Below are 20,450 nucleotides of genomic sequence, written 5' to 3'. Positions count from 1 at the left end.
TTTCAAGTCTTATAGTGATGTTATGTTATTCATGCACAACTGTTTAAGTTTCAATCGTATTTGAAACAGAAACTAGGAGATGACAAACCTTCTGGAGACAAATACAATTCCAGATGGCAACTGGAGCTGAATGAGGCTCCCAGCTCTGAGCCAAGATAAAGGAAAACTTCACTGACAAAACCTGATCAGTGTAAGAAAGGCGCATTGACACAGAAATACCTACATTTCACTGATTTAAATTTCATCTGTTTCCTTGACTCGGCATGGCTTCTCTGTACTTCATAGTATAATGATTGAACAATACCCGGACTGATAGATTAATGACAGTTAAAGAATGAAACATAGTTTAATAATAAGTTAGCTAATGCCACAGAGGTCACTTCAAGGAGAGATGGAATTAAAATCCTGGGTTCTCTGAACACTTCAAAGTTTAAAAACTCTGACTCTACCGTGTATATTTGCTTCTAAACCTCCACAATCTAAATGCAGCAACCGAAGCAGAATTTCATGTCTCTCAACTAATAAAGAGTTCCAGAACTCCCTCCAAAAGGTTCACCTCTAATCAGCTGTCATGAAATGTCACCTTTACACCATCACCGCAGGTCAAGCAGCAGTGATTACTGACAGAAAATTAGTCCAATAACTTGAGCTCCATTGATGAAGAGATTTTTAAAATATCAGAAGCAAAAAATTGGCTTGACCCCATGGTTAAAAAAAAGCTCAGAAAGCTGACTACATTTTAAAAACAGCCATTTCAGAATGACAATGCTATATACATTAAAACATATGCAACTTTTTTTCTAAATTCAAAAATATTTTCAAGACATTTGGTGTTTCAGAAAATGAAAACTTTAGTAAAGAAGCAACAAGTATTTCATAGAAAGGAACAGTAATTATGACAATTTTTTCCCTTTTATGGGGGGGGCAACCTTTATTATATTATAATTTTATTTCTTCCAAATGTGCATTTAATGCTATCTGGCAGTCAGTTTTAATTATATAGGGAGCCACAAAGTTAACATGCCAGGATCATTAACAAGAAGGTCCTAAGAACTGTTTCTGTATTTTTTTAATAAAATTTTTACATCTCTTAAAATTTGAAAATATGCACACAGGTATATGCTTGAAAGTGTTATGATGAAAAGCATGCTTTAGTTATCGAAAACCTAATATACCTGAAACCAAATTCATCATTACTGTTGTTCATCATACCCATAGCCAGAAACATTCCCACTGTATAAAAGAAAGTTTTATGTTTCTGTCTTTTATGGACAAACTTTGAAGTTCTTACAGGATAAATGTGGTTAGAATCACAGAACGATGCAGGCTAGACAGGACCTCTGCAGTTCTCCAGTCCAACACACCAGTCAAAGCAGAGACAGCCTCAAATTTAGATCTGCCTGACCAAAGGACTCATCCTGGTACCTTGTGAAAACCTCCAAGCACAGAGATTCAACAACTTCACTGTTTAACCACTGCCACTGTGACTTTTCCCAGTGTAAGACTCCTAACTGCAGCTAGTGACCTTGTCCTTGCCTCTTCTCCTTCCAGCACACATCTCTGACAAAAGCTTTTCACTCCTGGTACACTGGAGCTGTAGCTATAACCCCAGCAGAACACCTGTGAAAGGACTAAAGAGCACAACTACAGAACAAGTCACATACAACACTATCAGCACAGGCTGAGCAACGGAATCACAAGCAGCCGCTCTGCAGTGCTCATGATGAAACAGAAAACAGGGAGCAGATTCAAACACAACAATTGAAATTATCAACAATTCTTTGCTAAAGAAGAACAAACCTGGGCAACTTTAACGGAATTTTGAGTGGAACCACCAGCATGATACTCTACTTTGAACTTTTTCACAAGTTCTTCAAATCTGTTAAGAAAAAGTAGAAAAAAGAGTTAAATTTAGCAATTTTTTTTTTCCAAAACAAGTCATGAAGATTAGAAGGAGATGACATCATATTACATGAAAACAAGAAATTCACGCACATTGACTGTTACACATAATGCAAGCTGGAAACATTCATTTAGAGTTTGCCCAAATCACAATACAAAGCTTGACATCAAACTGAACTCTTCACCTAAAACTTGTGAGTGGAGTGAACAATCGGGGGGAGGGGGGAGTTATCTGAAGCATAAGCTCGACTGCAATGAACTGTTAGATTGGTAAAATACATGCTTGAAGAAAAATAATATAAATGAAAATATTCAGATTCTTATTCCACCTCATTAATTCTTACATTCTGTTTCTAGCTTAAGAGAGAAAATTGAGGAGATCTGGTGCCTAGTTCAAAATTAACTTAACCAAAACAGCAGTGCTATATTTTAAGATTTCATATGAGACAGTGTATTTTGACAGGTGAAGAACTTTGGTGAACAAATCTAGCAGCATGTGAGAAAACTTGGTAACAGAAAAGGTGTCTCCTGGTGAACTTTCAAACCCTTCAAGCCATACCACTATGAAAATATAGAATTCTCTGTCAACATTCAGTAGCATATTAGGTTTGAGTACTAAAACAAATATTTGAACTTTTAACAGAAGTATCTACCCTCATATTTCAGCTCACACTTTCTGGTTAAGACCCAGTGACTGTAAGGCGCTGTTGGTTGTCTAGGATTTGTGCTACAGCTCTGATCAGAGGGTACAACCACTCAAGAACAGTCTGCTCTGCTCTCTGACCACAGGCTCTAGAACAGGGAACAGGAATGAGGGAGTTATGGAGACTGCAGGGAGCCTATGCACAAATGCTGCATCATGCCTTTAAATTCCAAGCACACTTGAAATTGAGTGGATTAAACAGCAGGATTAGCAACCTCAGAAGATGTTAGATGTTAGACTTGCCTTCAGGCAAGTCAAAATGTTTACTGTAAACTTTGCAGATTTGAGGTTCAAAATTACCTCCATTACCCTAATTAATAGCATCCATTTACCTTTAATGCCTATTAACTTTACCTTCAACAAACGAAGCTTGTCTAGTTAGATGTATACCAATACATTTTATTGTGTTTACCTTTAGCATCTTTTTAAGGAGTACACATCTTTATTTCAATCACAGTGCAAGTTGAATACTATCTACCAACCCTACCCTTTCTCTCCTCCACACAACCCCAATCTTCTTACATCATGTGAACAACAGCTCTGGGGATGGATTTGTCAAATAACGACTAGTTTGTTTAAAAGGTTTTTATTTTCAATACCATCTTATTAATAAGAGCATTTTTCTTTCTGCAGTACTTTCCATTTAAAGTGTTTGAATAATGAGCTACTTACCCCTAGCGAACTACCAATGGGCAGACAATTAGAGAGAATCAAGAACTAAATTACTACATATGCTTTTCACAGTTATCCACACTACTAATTATCCACCAGTTCTAAGTCAAGCAATTGAAACCTAAAATGATAGCAAGTAGCTAAAAGTGGGAAAAAATAACAAAACCCAACAGGTCTCTTAACAATTGATTTGCAAGCAAAGACAAACCATCATGAACCAATTAAGTATTTTGGCAATATCTTTAATTTAATTGACATTTTGCATTTTCATTTAATTTGAGTATGTACTGTACAAGTCAAATGGTTATTTTTGTATTCTCATATATCTATAAGCGTGCAAGTTGATATTTTAATTATTTTACCTAAAAGAACTTCAAAAAGTTTTCATGTCCACAATATTTAATGGCATGTTAAACCTTGTAAACACAGTATACTTCAGTTGAGCACCTACATAAGCAGCTCTGTGTCTAGGTAAGTATGTGTTTAAATAATTATCTTGTAGTTCAAATGAAGAATAAAATAGGTGCTATCTGAATTTGAAGGAAAAAAATTGGAAATTGCCATAATATACCATTATAAAAATGTCAAGGTGACAACTATGTAATCTAATAAATAATCTGAACAAATTCCTTTACAATTACTTAATACAACAAGACAAATTATGGTTATACTATTTCATATTGAGCATAAAAACATGTAACTCCTTTTCTTTGAATTAAGATGGTGAATTTAACATCTCCAAATATCTGCCGTATTAAACATAATGAGTTCATACAGCTGCAAGAAAAGTAAAGTTTGCTGCTCATTTTCCATGACACATCAGAAGGACTATATAAATTCTATTGGTTAAATCCACGAGAGACTGAATTGCATCAAGAATGACCTCAAAATTGAGACTGCTCATAGTTTTTTCTCTCAAGATGAACAGTCAGATGGACATCTTTCCAAATGTCGGCAGATGGCACAGGCAGCGTGGGAACAGACTTTGTCACTGCGTGCTGCCTGCCTGACCTGCAAAGAGAAGACTCATTCCACCATGCCTCAGAGACACGGTGCTCGCTTATAGAAAACCCTTCCCTTGAAGGAGAGAACTTCAACTGCAGAAACTGCTCCAAGCCTGGGGAATGCTGAACAGAGCTGCTGTGTGTGCTTCAGAACTAAGCTGTTATCACACTTCGGATAATTCAAGAAAATTAGAACCTTACGAGCACAACAGAATATTATTTTTGCTTCATGTTCTGTAGTCACTGGTTTTTCTGAGTATCTCTAAGGCTGTTCTGTATCTGAGAACTGTGACCCTTTTCCTGACCTAGCAACATATCATTACCTTAAATAACAGAATAATAAATCCCACAATCGGCACCATATAAAGGGGCCTCTATTTTTAGTACCATGAATTTGTCCACCACATTAAAGCATATTTTAACAAAAATAAGTTTGCATTTGCAGGAGCATATGTTTTCAGCTGTGATACTGCTGATCACCTCTAGCACTGACCAAAGGGGATATGTTAATGTTTTACTCAGTTACAGTAAAGGCAATAACACTTCTGTCAGTTGCTTTTTTTTCCCTTCTTCAAAAGAGAATGTACTCCTAATTGAACTTGATACTGAAAGGTGAGGCTGTTCACTAGCCTCACTTTTGACAGAATTAATGGCTATTTAAAAAAAATTATAAGGTGGTAGTAGAAGAAGCTATTACACAAAAGAACACAAAAAAGAATGAGGATATAATGTTTGGTTTGGGTTTTTTTTGCAAGATACACCTCCTTCTTTTACAGGAGGTGGAGACTGATTTTTAGAAGGCACAGACTCTTACATATGCCCTACCATTACCTCAAACGGGAGACAGCTGTTAGAAATTCCCCCCAGTAAATTTCACCCACTGCTGACAATTTCACCACCCTGCTTTACTCTTAGACCATTCAGTCACTTTCTCTGTGTGCTCTTACCAAACTCTGTGTAAACCTCACACTATTCCTTCTCATAGTACATCTTAAAAAGCATGATTTACTGTACTGTAGAGAAAAATGCACTCGCTGTAGTATCTAACCCCTACAGACACCTGCAAAGATCATCTGTGGGAGCCACCCCTCTGACCAGCTCCTGCCTCTCGCCCCAGCTCCCTCACAGCCCCTTCTCAGTCAATGCAAGCAGAATTCACTCCTCTACATTTTCAGGGCCCAGCACAGTGTTATGCACTGAACATACCATCCTTCATTCGGTACATTCAGATTTACAACAGCCTCTGGGCACAAAGCTGTCAACAAAAATAGCTTTTCTCTCGCTAACCCATGATATCATCCAATGTCCAGTTACCAGAATTTTCTATGACTATTAGCAAAACTACTTTAAATCTTCCTTCAAACTATCTTTCACCATAATGTCATAAAAAAGTCATCAGCAAGGCTGTGTGATTTCCCGAGGCTACACTCCAGCCTAATAACTGGCAATCCTCTCGTGGATCAATACCCGTCACTCCTAACTTGCTTTATACACAAAATCTGAGGGGTCTGGAGCTGGGACTGTCTTCTTGTTACACAGCAACAGATACACTCGTGTACGGCTCACCATGGTTCCAAAAATCAAACTGACAAGAAAAATAAGGACATAAAACATTCCCTACAACCAAAAACAGGGAACATAAGGCAGTAGAGCTACACTACAGAAAATTAAAACTTTTCAAGTAATGCTGTTAAGTTTTATGACATAATTTATATTAAACTAAAAAAAACCCCCAACCTTTTTGAAGAGTAAAATGGCCACAGAATACCAGTCTTACATTGAGAGTGCACCAGAAGAAAACATTCCTGATGCATACGTCAGAAACTACTTACCTGCAAGAAATAGAGAACAGTAATCTCTTGTTTTTCAGCAGGGTATGTTGCCCTGGATATCTTTTGATATATCTGCTTATTACCTAAGATGTACTCAATAGCACACATCAGCAGGAGCTACACATAAAAAAATTATCCTGCCAAAAGCAGCTAGAGAGGAGAGAAAACTAATTTTTGCCCTTTTGAATGCCAGACAACCAGATAATGACACCCTGAATGTAAGACAAAAATCAGGTTATTACGTATAACAATGTTAAACTATTTTCAGCAGATTGTACATTTTCGTTTGGTGTTATAAAAATCTTCAAAACCACTAAGATGCAACATATCTCTTAATCAATAAAAGGTTGCAAGCTGCACTTAAGTCTAGAACTCTTTTTTCTTTAAAGCTGTGTTGGGGCTGGGGATGCAGCCATTGTTGATACCTCTAAGAGAGGGAGGTAGACATAGAGTTGGTATTTTTTAAGGTACTAGATGAATTTTAATTAGATTTTAATTAAAAATCATAATTAATGGTGATTCTGACACCTTTGCCAGATATCTATTTTTACTGGCAAGAAGCAGTCGTATTAAGACATGGCAATAGCTTTAAATGTTCAGTTGTGAAGAGAACCAGACTAATACACTGACAGTTAGATGTTTGATCCTTTTAATTGCATTTTTTTTAAATCTACTTAAATCTTCAACTTAAGCAACCTGTGTCCAATTGCCTATGAAATCACTCCATAAATCAAAAAAAGAAACTATGTAAGAGAGCAAGAATCATATTTTACAACCTGTTTTAATCACACTAAAAGCTCAGTGAAACTATAAGAACAACACCAAATATTATTTCAATTTTTAAGGAAACCCTCAAGGAATAAACCAACACAAACAACGAAATAATGCCAAACCTGCATCCTGATTGTTTTGCAGGGCATGGCAGAAGTAGTTATGCATACATCTGGACAAGCCTGTCATCTGTCACATTCTCAGTTTCATCACAGCCTGGGCCAGTGCCAGAACAATGCAGGCAGCCACACCGCCAGGCAGATGGGGCACATGTTGTTGAAAGACAACCTTCCCCGGTCAGTGTTAGCAGGCAAGCTGAAGCCCTCATCATTTCATCCTAAGAAAAATCTAATTTACATTTAAGGAAAATGTCTAGTCTTGAGATTCAAACATGATAATTAAATCAGAGAGTATTATTTTTAAACAGAAGTAGAAGGGAGAATATTTTAGAACTAATTCTGTGGATAGAAAGAAAAGCCATTCATATTTTTTATCTCTAAATAGTGTACCTAATTTCTCGACCTAAATTGTACGACTCGGTGTTCAAAGTTCAAACCCTAGAAAGGATAGTTACGTATATGAACAATTTCATCCCTACTCTTTGAAATATATGGAAATAAGATTGAGATACAGCTATAATTGGTTGCTCTTACTTAAAATTGAACCTGAAAGAACAAAAATCCCTGTTTGAAATGAAGTACAATCACAGAGGTACATGAGAAAACTTCATAACAGCTGCTTGGCAATGACTGACTTTATGCAGACCTAGTTGTTCTTATTAGCTTGGCACAGAATTAAAGAGCTTGGGGATGGGTGAGGGAGTAAAGGGGAAGAACGAAGCATGCTAAGAAGGAAGTATTGCAGACAGGTTAGCACCACAGACATATAACACAACAGAAAGCTAAATTTGTTTGGAATAGGAATGCCACAATTGAATAGAGAAGATCGTCATATTTTTCTTCGTTATTTACTGAAGTTCACAGAATGGTGACTCTTCATGGAAGCATTTACTGCTGCAAACTAGAATTTCACATGAAGTATTTTCCTAATCACCTCATCCAAACAAACACCAAATGAAAAAAGCCAGTAATTCCAACCAGGTTAGGATTATGAGTACCAAATGTTAATATATGAAAGAAGAAAAAAATGCATAGGCAAATTGCAAGATTCATAGCTTTGAAATATTTTACCACAAATGTTAGTGAGGTTGAAAAAAATGCACTTAAATGTCAGTTTGATAAAAGCCAAAAGAACATTTTCCACATGTGTTTGCATTTAGGCATATTGGAACAAGATGGAAGAAGTAACAGTCATTCAAATATAAGGTTAAAACATCAGCTCTTAAGATCACGATTTAAAGAAATTTCTCAACTTTTTTTTTTTCCAGCAGAAGGAAATTTACGCAAGCACTCTTGAAAAGCCCCCCCTTATTCCAGATTATCTGCATATCTTCCTCCACATTATCTCAAAAATATTTATAATTGCACTCAGAAGTATCAGCCACAAGGCAAGTTTTTCTGTTGAAATTCTACAACGGTGTAGGCAAATGAAAACAAAAAACAAACCCCACAACCCCCCCACCCTATACCACTAGATTATTACAAGATCACATTTCTGATTCTGTCTCTAAACACTACAAACACATTCACTATAGATACACAGAGCACCTTTTCAAACCTTAAAATTTGTATATAATATATAATTACTATACCATCCCTCCCTCTATCAAATTTCTATTCAAAATATTTTAGGAAGTTTCATATAAGGGCAGTAATCAAAAACTATTAATGAAGAAATTCTGTCAGTTCAGTAATTTACTACAACTGCATGCTTTCCTCCCACTGTCTTTTTGAAGGGAGACCTTCCAAAATAACAGCCAAGACTCAAGCATTTTGTGGATACATGTAGGGATTTTCACCATAGCATTTGTTGCAAAACACCACAGGCAGAAACAGCTCTCTGCCCTTATGCATAGCCAATAAGAATCAGAAGACATTGCAGTCAGGGAAAAGAATGCAGCATTTACCTTCTTCATCCCTGCATGCAACAAAGTCTGTTCTGGAGCACTAAGGAACAAGGTCATTTCCTTTGTTATTTCTCAGCAGCATTACATTTACACTTGCTCCTGATGTTCCCAGTATACATCTGGCTTGGGTACAAGAATACTACTTCTAAAAACACTATGTCATTTTCCATTTGCTTCTCAGAAGTAGCATGGGAAGAATATGTGCTTTATGAGACCTACCAGTAAATTTTTCATGTCCAAATTTACTTGCTAACTAAACAGTGAAAGGGCAAGTTGTTTATCATATTACAAAGTAGTGAACTTAATCCTTTCACCATCAGTGTCTTTGATCCACAATAAAAATGCAGGAACAAAAGTAACACTAACTGGTTTTGAAAGTAAGACTAGACTTACAAAATTAAAAGCAAATTAGAGATCATAATCCTAATTATGCAGCAAATATAAGAGAATGCAATAGATGCTTCCCACTTGGCACAGTAGAGACCAGGTGTTAACTGTCAATAAACCTTTAGTGACGCTAATTGAAACTGCATCAACTTACTCCTGTTCACATCAAAGTGAAAATTTGTTTAACTTAATAAAGTATTTGCCAAGAATATTTTAATATTAAGAGTATTTAGCCATCAAGAGATCTTAGACTGTATCTTTGCTACAATTTGGATTATCTAAAGCTGTAGTACAAATCATATCAAACTGTAAAGAACTGACAAAAAAAAAACGCAAAAAAAATCCATAGGCCCGCTCACACATGGGAGACAGAAACATTTTACTACAAAAACTTTACAGTTTGTACTTTTCTCTGTAAATACATAAAAATCGTAAAAAATGCGTTAGGTGCAAAGTTTGGGTTCTGACTCAGAGCCCATAAGATATTAGGAAGTTTTGCAGAGCTGTTTCAAAACCAAATTATGAACTAATTGTTACCATGCATCACTCAGATCAAGAAGCATTTAATATTCTCTATTAAAACAAAGTCTAAGATAACGGTGACAGTTGTTAACCATAAAAGCACTTTTTTTGCATTACAATAATATAAATGGTTCATGTCAATGCAACTACACTGCTAAACCATCTTTTTTTTATATTTTTCTTCAATCCTTGTGCTATTTTAAATTCTTTGAATTAGTAGCCAGTTGGTACATTTAAACCAAAGGAAAACATAAAAAATAGATCAGGAAATATAAGTAGACAGTATGCATCCACTCTGAGCTCCTATTAACATGCAGTGAACTGTAATGATTTTCCTCATGAACAAATAATGAGCGCAGAAAACCCTGCTTTGAGCACAACAATAAGTAAATACCAAGAGATACTTCCTGTTTAGCTCTCTTTATTCTCTGTGTTTCGCAGTACAGCTCTGTCTTCAATATACATTAAGACAGTCACCTACTGCATAGTTGGAAAAAACTTCCATACTTCTGCAGTTAAACTCTGATACTTACACAAGCTTACTGATAGATTTCTCAAACGTTTTGATGCCAACACGCCTGTCCATAGCGTAAATAGTTGCCAAATTTCTAAAATGTCAAATAATTTCTCTTGACTAACCCAGTCCAAGCCTTGTGGGTTAATTAGGAGCAACACACACTGGTAATATCAGAATCACTACACTAGACTGGTTTAAAGCATTTTGTAGAGTGACCACAGCAATATGAGAAGATGAGTTTAAACAATTTACATTGAAGGGTCAACACCTGCTAATACTGCAAAAATATTTATCTCAATAAAGCGAGAGAAAGTATTTTTTTTAATCTCAGTACTCCAAATCAAGAGGAAAGCCAAATAGGTAAATAATCAATGTAGAGTAAAAATTATTAGCTCTCAAGGAAACGTCCTTTTGCCACCAAAAAAAGAAAGGAGTTTTCAGATGTGTAATCCACTTTACACGAGGAAGATGTGTAAACAAAATAAGACAACTGTACAGATGGCAAGTGGCCTTCAAAGTACCAAAGGTGACAAAAGACTTGATACTCAAGCTATTCTTTAAAACATTCCCTTGTAGAATAGGGTTTGGGAGTCTTTTTATCCTGTCTTTCAACAGTTTGCCCTAAATATTTGCACTTTTTTAAAAAAAATATTCATCTGCATTACCGAAGTCTGGAATTTCAGTGACAAAAACAAAGCAACCAGAACAACAGCTTTGATTAGTTACTCTTACATTTTTACTTGAGTGTTGATATTTTCATCTCCAAAACAAAACCTCCCATGCTTTATCAACACAAAACTTTCAAACCTTGAGGGAAGAAGTTGAAGGAGAGACTACAAATTGCACACAGAAATGTTAAAAAAATTTAAATATAGTCTTCAGTAGGGAAAAAAGCAAAGATGCTGGTTAATCCTTAAAAATAAGACATAACGTTACTGAATTTGGAGTTCTCTTAAAGCCACAAGCTTTTTATAGGGCTCCTCTACTCAGGAATCTGTTCAGGAGATTCCTCTAGAACTAGGTAACACATTCATATTTAGAAAGTGTATGATGTTCTGAATTAGGAAGCAACTATATTTTCCTCTCTATCTCTAAAAGGTGACTGTTTTCAATTAACCTTCTTCCTCAAAAATGTTTCACTATTACACCATTACCAGGCTCTTCGTAAATCTTCCAGTTTTTGAGATTTTCATACACATGATAATACAATTATAATAATAGTGAGTGCATGCTTATTCTTACAGGGAGATTAGTCTCCATTTCAGCACATTTTCTAGCTGAAGTTTTAGTTACTTGACAGAGTATCTCCTGCAGAGATTAGCCTATTATTATTTGCTACAGACCCTCTCTGAAAGCAAGCCCATTTTCTCCAGATGACTCATTAACAAGCACGACAGAATGAAGTGTTCCAGCCTGAAATGCCAACAGCTAAAAATAACTCATCCCACAGCCTATGACAATTCAGTCCATCTCTTCACTCCGTAGGCACAATCTCAGAGGGTCACCTTTTGGGGGTGAAATTAGCATATGCAATGAACTGGGAGGGCAGGGCAAGGCACAGGGACACCAACCCAACAGAACAAAGAAAGAAAATCACAAATAACAGCAAAGCTAAAAAGGGATAGCACTGCTTAAATAATTTCAAAAATCAATGTTCCAAAGAGCACTGAAAAGGCTAATTTCACAGCAGAACAACAATTCATGGACTGAAAGGAAAAATACAAATACTTGACATAAATAAGACAACGTTGAGTTTTCCTCTGAAAAAACTAATTTTGACTTCCCTTGTCTGTGGGCACCCTGCCACTACAACACTAACAAGACACATTTGGTACACCCTGTGTTACTCTTCATGCTCTTATTAAGGAGCAATGGTCCGCTGTTAGGCTGCACAGAATCCCACCAGCTCTTTTGCTGAACAGTATTTCTAAAAAGACAGCATTTTGTCAATAGGAGATGTGCATTAAAGAATTTTCCTCCACTCCCAAGAAGGCTGCAATGAAGGAGGAAGAAACTTACCTTCTTACTACCCTTAGGCCCGTGAAAAAATTAATCTCTCTTTATGAAGTACGGAAATACATTATGGACCGTGAAATCATAGACCAGCTTAGGTTAGAGAAAACCTTTAAGACAAGCCCCCTGCAGTAAGTAGGGACATCTTTCCCTAAATCAGGTTGCTCGGTCTGGTCCAAGCTCACCTTGAACGTGCTGAAGGAAGTGGCCCTTCTCCTGACCCCTTCCAACAGGTGTGTGTCTTTCCTGGGCTGAGGGCCCCACAGCTGGGCGCAGCACTCCAGGTGAGGTGTCACAAGGGCAGAATCCCCTTCTTCCACCTGCTGGCCACACAGCTTTTGATGCAGCCCAGGATGCTGTTGGCTTCCTGGGCAGTGTGCCCACCATGGCTGGCTCAGGTTCAGCTTTCCATCTGCTCATGACCCCAAATCATGCCATTCACACCCCAGCATGTATTGATAGCAAGGGTCGCCCTGACCCAGGCACAGGACCCTGCTTGCATTGGGCCTTGTTGAACCACATCAGGCTTACATGGGCCCACTCACTTCCTGACAGAAAATTCCACATGGGAACTCAGCAGCCACACACCAGTGAAAGTTAATTTCATTGTCCACAAAGCCACTGAAACCAAACACCTGTACATAACTACCTGGTAATTAACTGTCTCACAGTTACCACTAATTTGATAGTAACATTTTATTCACATACTAATTTTCAAGAAAAGATTGAAAAAACCGGAGTTTAGTGGAGAAAAGAAATGTCTAGAAACAATATGGACAGCTGAACAATGACTCTTCAACACAAATATTTAGTAATGCTTGGTGAATTTCTCAGTCCTCCCCTCTAGTCTCAAATACTAGCAATCTGAACTAGTATTGAACTGACTGGATGTGACCATAACTTCATTATTACATAAAATCAAGCAGAGGAACGTGAGCCACTTCACGTATTTTAAGCAGCCTTGGTCACCATTGCACACTGTTTTATTATTGAGAATACTTGGGTGTATTACACTAACGTTAGTGTGGCTGAACTGCTTGCAAAACCACATTTGCTCTTATGCCCAAGGCTGGCCGGTGTTTGCCACACTACAGCACAAGTTTCAAATTCAAACACATTTCAAATTTAGTTTTGGGTGGCCTTGTGAGATGATCCACAGGGAGCACTATTGAGTAGAGAGCTTAAAGATAGTGTCACTTACCTACAGATGGTGGGTGACTCCCCTATAACCTTGAATATGCCACTTGGTCACAGGCAAAGTTAATCTTTTCCTAGCAGAAACTCCTTAGTTGTGGCACAGGAAGAATGTCTCAACTTGTGCAAAACTATTTCCCTCTCCAACTTTTATTCATTGATTCTGCAAAAATAGTAAAAGTATAAAAGCCTCCCTACAAATGCTTCCTGCCATTATAAAATACAAAAAAAAGGATGTTGAAAAAACAGACATATTTATTCTCTCTCTAGGCAAGAATGACTGAAGGTTTTGTGCAACAGAGCCATTATCTGTATAAAGACCATATACAAGTCACTAGCAATAGAAACATATCAAAAAACAAGTTGAACCAATGTAACTTACATTTTCTCACTTTGTATGCCATGTAATCCTTGAAGTATGACATTTCAACCAAGGGGAACGAGGACCAACAATTAAACCAATTTTATATATTTTATTTAAATCCTTAAAAACCTAGGCTTTCAAAAATATGATCTTTACAGGTTATAATAAAAGTCACAGTCAAATAATAAATTCAAAATCAGAGTCTTCAGTTTTACTAAGTAGTTTGATATCATAGTGAACTCTAATTTGTTTGCTTTTCCTAGTGAGTAGGAACAAAGCAGCTTTGAATCACAAACAATGCCCTGCAGTCAGTAAAACTCATGAGGTATTAATTTACAGTTTCATCTGTGATCAGTTAAACTGAATGTGAAATCTTAAACATCTTTTAAAAAAACACCACAAATAGCTCAATAAGATATTTTTTCAACAGTGCTTTAACAAAAACCATGCATTATTAACTACTATTGTCAAAACAGAGCCAAATGCAAGTTGTATTTAAAGCCTGCATTCTAGTAACTAAACAATTGTGAAAGATGCTATCCTTCAATGATACCTAAGTAGTTGATACAGAGGTAACCAATACAGTCTTCAAAAATCACTTCACTGACTTTAAACTCATACAAGAATAATTATAAAAGCAAAAGTAATGTTACAAATGAAAAACCTCAATTATCAGAAAGTAGTATGTACATGTGCATATATACGAAACACATTGTATGTATGGGTGCCTATATTTAGACTACAAGTCAAACACTTGGAAAAGAAGAATCATGTGTGAAAATTAAAAAAGTTACACAGAAGACCAGAAATCAATCTTCCAGGAGATCCTTCAATACTGCTGTACAGGAACCTGAACAATTTTCACTCTGTCTCTTTTCATTCATATGCACATATCCCATCTCCCACAGTGTACGATGCTCTATGCACAAGGACATCTTGTCGTTTCAGCATCACCTCCCATTTCACATTGTGCTCTCAACATTTCTGCATAAAAAATAGTGTATGACCATATTGTCAAAGACCACTGGCATGGAAATATTCACTTGTTATCAAGACTAAAGACTTTAAGACAATCATACTGCTGTCGCCTTAGTGGAGAAGGCAATAAGTGCCTGTATAAATGTGGATGGTCAGTTTTAGTGTAAAACAAGGCAAATTACATCAAATCACTTTCAGAGATAGTGAAGAGGTAACCACACTGAAAATACTCCCAAAAATAAACCCTTGTGTGTCATATACAATCATCACATTCTTACTGGAACCGATATTAACTATGTATTTGTTAACTTAACTTGCAGAAAGAACAAGTACATCCACAAAATGAAAATATAAGATACTGCCAGACAAAGATATATCCTGAAGACACGAAGTATTTAATATTCAGAGAAGTTTCAAAGACCTTTTCTTGCCCCCTTTTTCAGTTTTAGATCCTACAACAGAAAAATCAGACTTGCTAGCAAAATTATTAAGCTAAATCAAGTCTGTGCAAACTGAAGAGCTCTAAAAGGCTGACCTGAAAATCCGAAAATGAACTGAAGCTGCTGTTCATCTGAACACAAGATTATTTTAATATGCTTTAAACTTTTAGGACAGGAAAACGTAGCAGCAATGGCAATCAAGGCATCACATACAAACCTCAAATTCAGATCTTAGAAGACAAATAACTATATTTTCCTGAGCTCTTATTGCAAACCGTCCAGATTTAAGAATTTAATGCATCCATGTCACCAGCAGAAATCTTGAATGTGGACAAACCAAGAGCTTATATAGCAGAAGAAAATAAGTGCTGGTCATGATTTTTTCTGTTCCTTAACAGGCAGAATCACAAAGAAGTATTTTTTCAAATCCCCTTCTTTGCAAACATGCATGTTATCAATAACAGCAGCCCAGAGGATAGCAACCATTATCCATGTGTTCTCTTATTCCTGTTTTCGAGTAATGGTTTCCAAAATATTTTTCCCAACCTAATTGTCTTCCTGCTTTTTTCTCCAGCAAACATACATCAGAACTTATCATACTGTCCTCTGAGCAAGAAAATTTAACTGTATTATTCAATTTAATTCCTATTTAGTATTTTATGAAATATCTGTTCAACTCCCTTACTGCCCTTCAACTATTTCTCAGAGGCACAGAGGTTTTTAAAGTGATCTCATCTGCAGACCTTGTTTTGTTAGCTGGGCTGTCTCTTCTACTTGGAAGAATTTTCTATTTGTCTGGTTAACATCTTTATTTGGGAGTCCTTTTGGAAATCATATTAGCTCTGTGTGGCATTTGACTGTTCAAGGTAACTGCACCCTGCAACTCAAACTTCTAGAGAGTCTCCAGGTGGCAGATTTCAGTCATTCCCAGGCCCTACGCAAGGAGAGGGAAAAGACAGCATGCAGACAGCTCCTTGCACATGTGTCTGTCTCACTGGTAAAGGGAGCAGATAGGTTCAGCTCCTATGAAGCGTTATATATGGCTAAAGTCTGACCAGAATTTACACATCTAATTTATAACTGATCATTTAAATAACATTAGAAGTGAGGCAACTGCCTGTACTAGATAATTAGGTATAACATTCAGAACAAGCACCATGATCTGCTTAAATCTATTACATTATCAGGGGTTTCAGCTCGTAACAATAATCTGTTCACAAAGAACTAGTTTCATTTATACTTCCCTAAGGAAAATTTAAATCTTCTGTAACACATGATTGATAAGAAAGTATTTATGTGCACTGTTTGGCCTAGTGACTTCCTTTATTTCCCCCTACTTGAATACACCAATTTTTTGGTTAATACAGTAAATCTGTTGTATTAAATCTGAACCTGATTAATGACGCACTGTATCAAGCTAAGTAGAATTCAATTAGTGTATAATTGATTAGTGTGTAATTGGAGCAGAGCTCTAGATTTACCAACATTAATTAGGATGGCTTATTACAGATAATTTATGTTATCATAATATAAAACAGAAAATAGAAGTACTTGGTTTATCAAGAAAGCTTAACTTAAGATCAGGTGGACATCCTGACAGATTAGAGAGCATACAAACTAATGCCTGCGGAGTTCTTCAAGACACATAAATCATAACAAGCTAAGTCTTTTAAAGAAAGTTAAATTGCTGATTAACCTTTTACCCTGGATTTCCTAAGCAATTAGACTGTTCATACTAATTTACTATAATAGACCATTCTAACAGGAGAGGGTACATCTACAAAGCTGCTACAATTAAACATCAAATCCTTTCAGTCAGTACACAGTATTGCCAGACGGAGAACAGAAGGATGATTATTACTCTCAAAAATTAAAAACAAACCAAAATCCACCCCCCCAAAAATATCCAAAACACCTTTAAGGTTAAAGTGTACAAAGCATATGCATTTATTAAAGCAACAGAGGGAAATAAGAGCAGCAACTCAGCTACCAGACCTCATCCATATTTGCTTAAAACGCCTTTGGATGGTAACTCCAGTCTAGACAGAGGGAAGAACTGCACATTCCCATGAGTACACTGCCACAGTAATTATGTTCATTATCTTGCATGCTAACAACAAAGATATAATAATCTACCAGTGAATAATTCATACATTGTCAGGTCCCTCTATGATGTTCATTACTAATGGCACTACTCACAATGCAAGTCAGAATGCAATTTTTTAAAGATGCATTTACTACATAAACAAAATCTTGAAGTCATTCTTACCTTCTTGGCCATCAACAAATTTGGCAACCAGTAGAAATATGGGTGGTTTTAAATAATTTTATTATCCATTTAAGTGAATATCAAGCAAGAAAAGTGAAAAAGCCAGTGGGCAAGTTCACAGGTAAAAGTTAAAAGAATACTTTAAGGAGTAAGACCTTTACACTTTTTATTGTAAGTTAACAACAAAAGAAGAGTCAAAAAGCTTTAAGAACAACCATTAGTTCTCTCCATCCACTCTCCCAATGTTTGCTTCATTCACTACCAAAATTAAAACATCTTACCACAATTTTAATATAAATAAATTATTTTTTATCTAAATACTTGCCATCTTTCACAAAGAATCTAAACAAACATCAAATTTAAGCACACACATCAACATAACTGACCTACTTGCCTACTATAATAGATAATTACAGCATTTGTTCATTATTGAAACTAAATTCAATCTCACTACCTACTGTTTTGCCTCCCATTTCCACTTGCTTTTATAATTTCTTTTATTGTATCTGCTGAACTTTGCTTGGAAAAGTTGAAATTAGTGCATCTTGATCTTTTTCAAAAACTGTTTCAGGTTTAGAACTGCCATAACTTGTCTGACAACCCACACATATAACTCAATTTTCTGAGTCAATGTACTTAGCTTCAATAACTCGAACATAGTAAGGTACAAAATGTCTTAATTTTTTTCCCCACCCCTGCTCTCCAATTCTGTACTGGTCCCTCAAAATATTTTTACAGGCTAACAGGTAATCTAATTACACACATTATTTACTTACGCAGCTTAGCACCAGTGCTGCTCTCTGCATATACAAGCTATTAAGACTATAGTGAAACACAATAGGAATAACCACAATTGATCCTAATGTTCTGATTTAGGTCTTGCACACTTAGGAAAATCCATTCACAGTAAACAAACATAAAACCAGTTTTCTGTTGAAGATAATAATGAATTAGCCCATGTCAAAAACATGACTTTGGCAAAATCAAACACCAAAATGATAGAACTGATACGAAGTTAATTCAAAGCATATGCATCACCAGTACCCTCCAGCACCAAGAAAATATTTAGCAGAAATTGTTGGTTCTCAGGCTTCCCTTGCACGTTTCCATGACCATTAACAGAGGATGCCAGGTAGCTCAGCCCTTGGAAACCTCTGGCTTCAGTAAGGCACAGCACTAACTATGGTACGAGCTCCCTGTAACAAAGGGCACCTTCACAAACCTGGGTCTATGCTTGGCAGCATTAAGAATCTAAGACAAACAAGAAAAAGCTCAATATGAAGACATTCAAATCCAGTTGTACAAAAAGAACATTTAAAGTTTAAGAGCACCATGTGGATTAGAGGTCACAACTTACAGGAATGAATGAGTGAATAAATGAATGAATGAATGCAATTATTCTTGTCGATAATTAAAGTAATCCAAGGTAACAGAATTAACTGCCTCAAGGGGTTAAAAGTTGTCTACAACATAAGAGTACTTGCCAATGTCACCTACACTTGGTCACCTGCTATTTAAGTTGCTTGGAGACTGTTGTACTCCAAGTTTGTGCAATTTTACTTTGCTTGATTCAAAACACAGTGTACATTTCCACACAGCCAAACTGCATTTGCTGGCTTCAGAAACTAGCCACAGGATTAACAGTTTACCCAGAATATTACCACCAGTTGTAATGGTTTAGAAACAAAAGGAGTTCAAATTTTACTTTCACACACCTCCCCCAACTTCTCGGGGTAATTTCAGTCTCTGACACCATTTCAAACTTTCCAGTATACCTAACTTCCTAATTTTCCTAATCAGCATCTTCCAAATCTAATATGCTAGCATATCATTCTCACTTATTACACAGGAAAAGCCTTCATTTTAAAGGTTTTTTTAAACAGCCAAAACGCTTGCCAACCAAATCTTCAAAGCATACTAAAAAAAGGAAAGAAATGCAATTGATAAAAATGTGATGGTAGGCGGAAACACATTTTAACAAGAATTCCAGAAATATTCAGGTATGTTTGATTTTTAATAGGTTACAATGAAATTATTCCCTGAACAAACTGTGATAGCGCTTTTATTTCTTTCCCAGCACTACTGTCACTCCATTATCTACTTTATTATACAAGTACTCATGCTCCAGTTGGTCTCTAAATAAATCATCCTCATGTAAGTAAGAGAAACTAGTTCCATTCTTAAATTATGAAATTTAGATCAATTTTCTGGCACTTTAAATCAATGTAACTAATGGTCCAATTTCAAATCAATTTGATGCATGTAATTTACAATAAGCATGCACATCCTTCCTCTGAAAGGCTAACAAATGAATTTTACAACGACCACACCATGACTATGATAGGAATTCAAACAAGTTAAGAATGCTCAGCTATAAAGTTTAAGGAAAAAACCCCAAACAAACCAAGAAGACACAAGTCTCTACCTTCAAACCTTTGAAACTTAGCATAGCACACGGGCAGCACATAAAAGGTCAAGGTGCTGCTCTTCACCATAGTGAGCCAAATGTACTGTCTGTGCTATCCAGCTTCTCTCATCCACAGAAGCAGGTCATTTTTTTCATGCCTGGTCTATTGACAATTTGAGACAGACTGGTACTTTTTCCAGAAGTTGAAGAATAGAACTGATTCCCTCTCTCACTCACCAGTGATACAATAACAATACTCACCAGAAATTCCAGTTCACTGATAACTCGAGATCTGGTAGACATAGAACAAACCCTAAACTATTACGGCCTGAGGAACAGTAATCAAAAAAATTCCAATCCTATACATTAGAGAATCAGGCCTCAGTCTAGATGCTCAAGTGTAAGCTCAAAATCGAAGCCAGAAAACCAATCCCAAAGAAACAGCTTAG

The 20,450-nt window shown here is 36.3% G+C and overlaps 1 protein-coding gene across 2 annotated transcripts in view; it reads right to left on the bottom strand.

Moving 5' to 3' along the window:
• Positions 1 to 20,450, bottom strand: part of ADK (adenosine kinase) — a 273,191-nt gene that overhangs the window by 199,896 nt on the left and 52,845 nt on the right. For both annotated transcript variants that reach the window (XM_066191457.1, XM_066191456.1), the window contains exon 4: positions 1,801 to 1,879. In XM_066191457.1, coding sequence (XP_066047554.1) covers positions 1,801 to 1,879 — 79 coding nt within the window. The remainder of the gene's footprint in view (positions 1 to 1,800; positions 1,880 to 20,450) is intronic.

Source organism: Chamaea fasciata, unplaced genomic scaffold (genome assembly GCF_029207755.1).
Source record: "Chamaea fasciata isolate MVZ Bird 193981 ecotype frontalis unplaced genomic scaffold, bChaFas1.0.hap1 SCAF_9, whole genome shotgun sequence".
NCBI lineage: Eukaryota > Metazoa > Chordata > Aves > Passeriformes > Sylviidae > Chamaea > Chamaea fasciata.
This window is presented reverse-complemented; position numbering and strand designations above follow the sequence as displayed.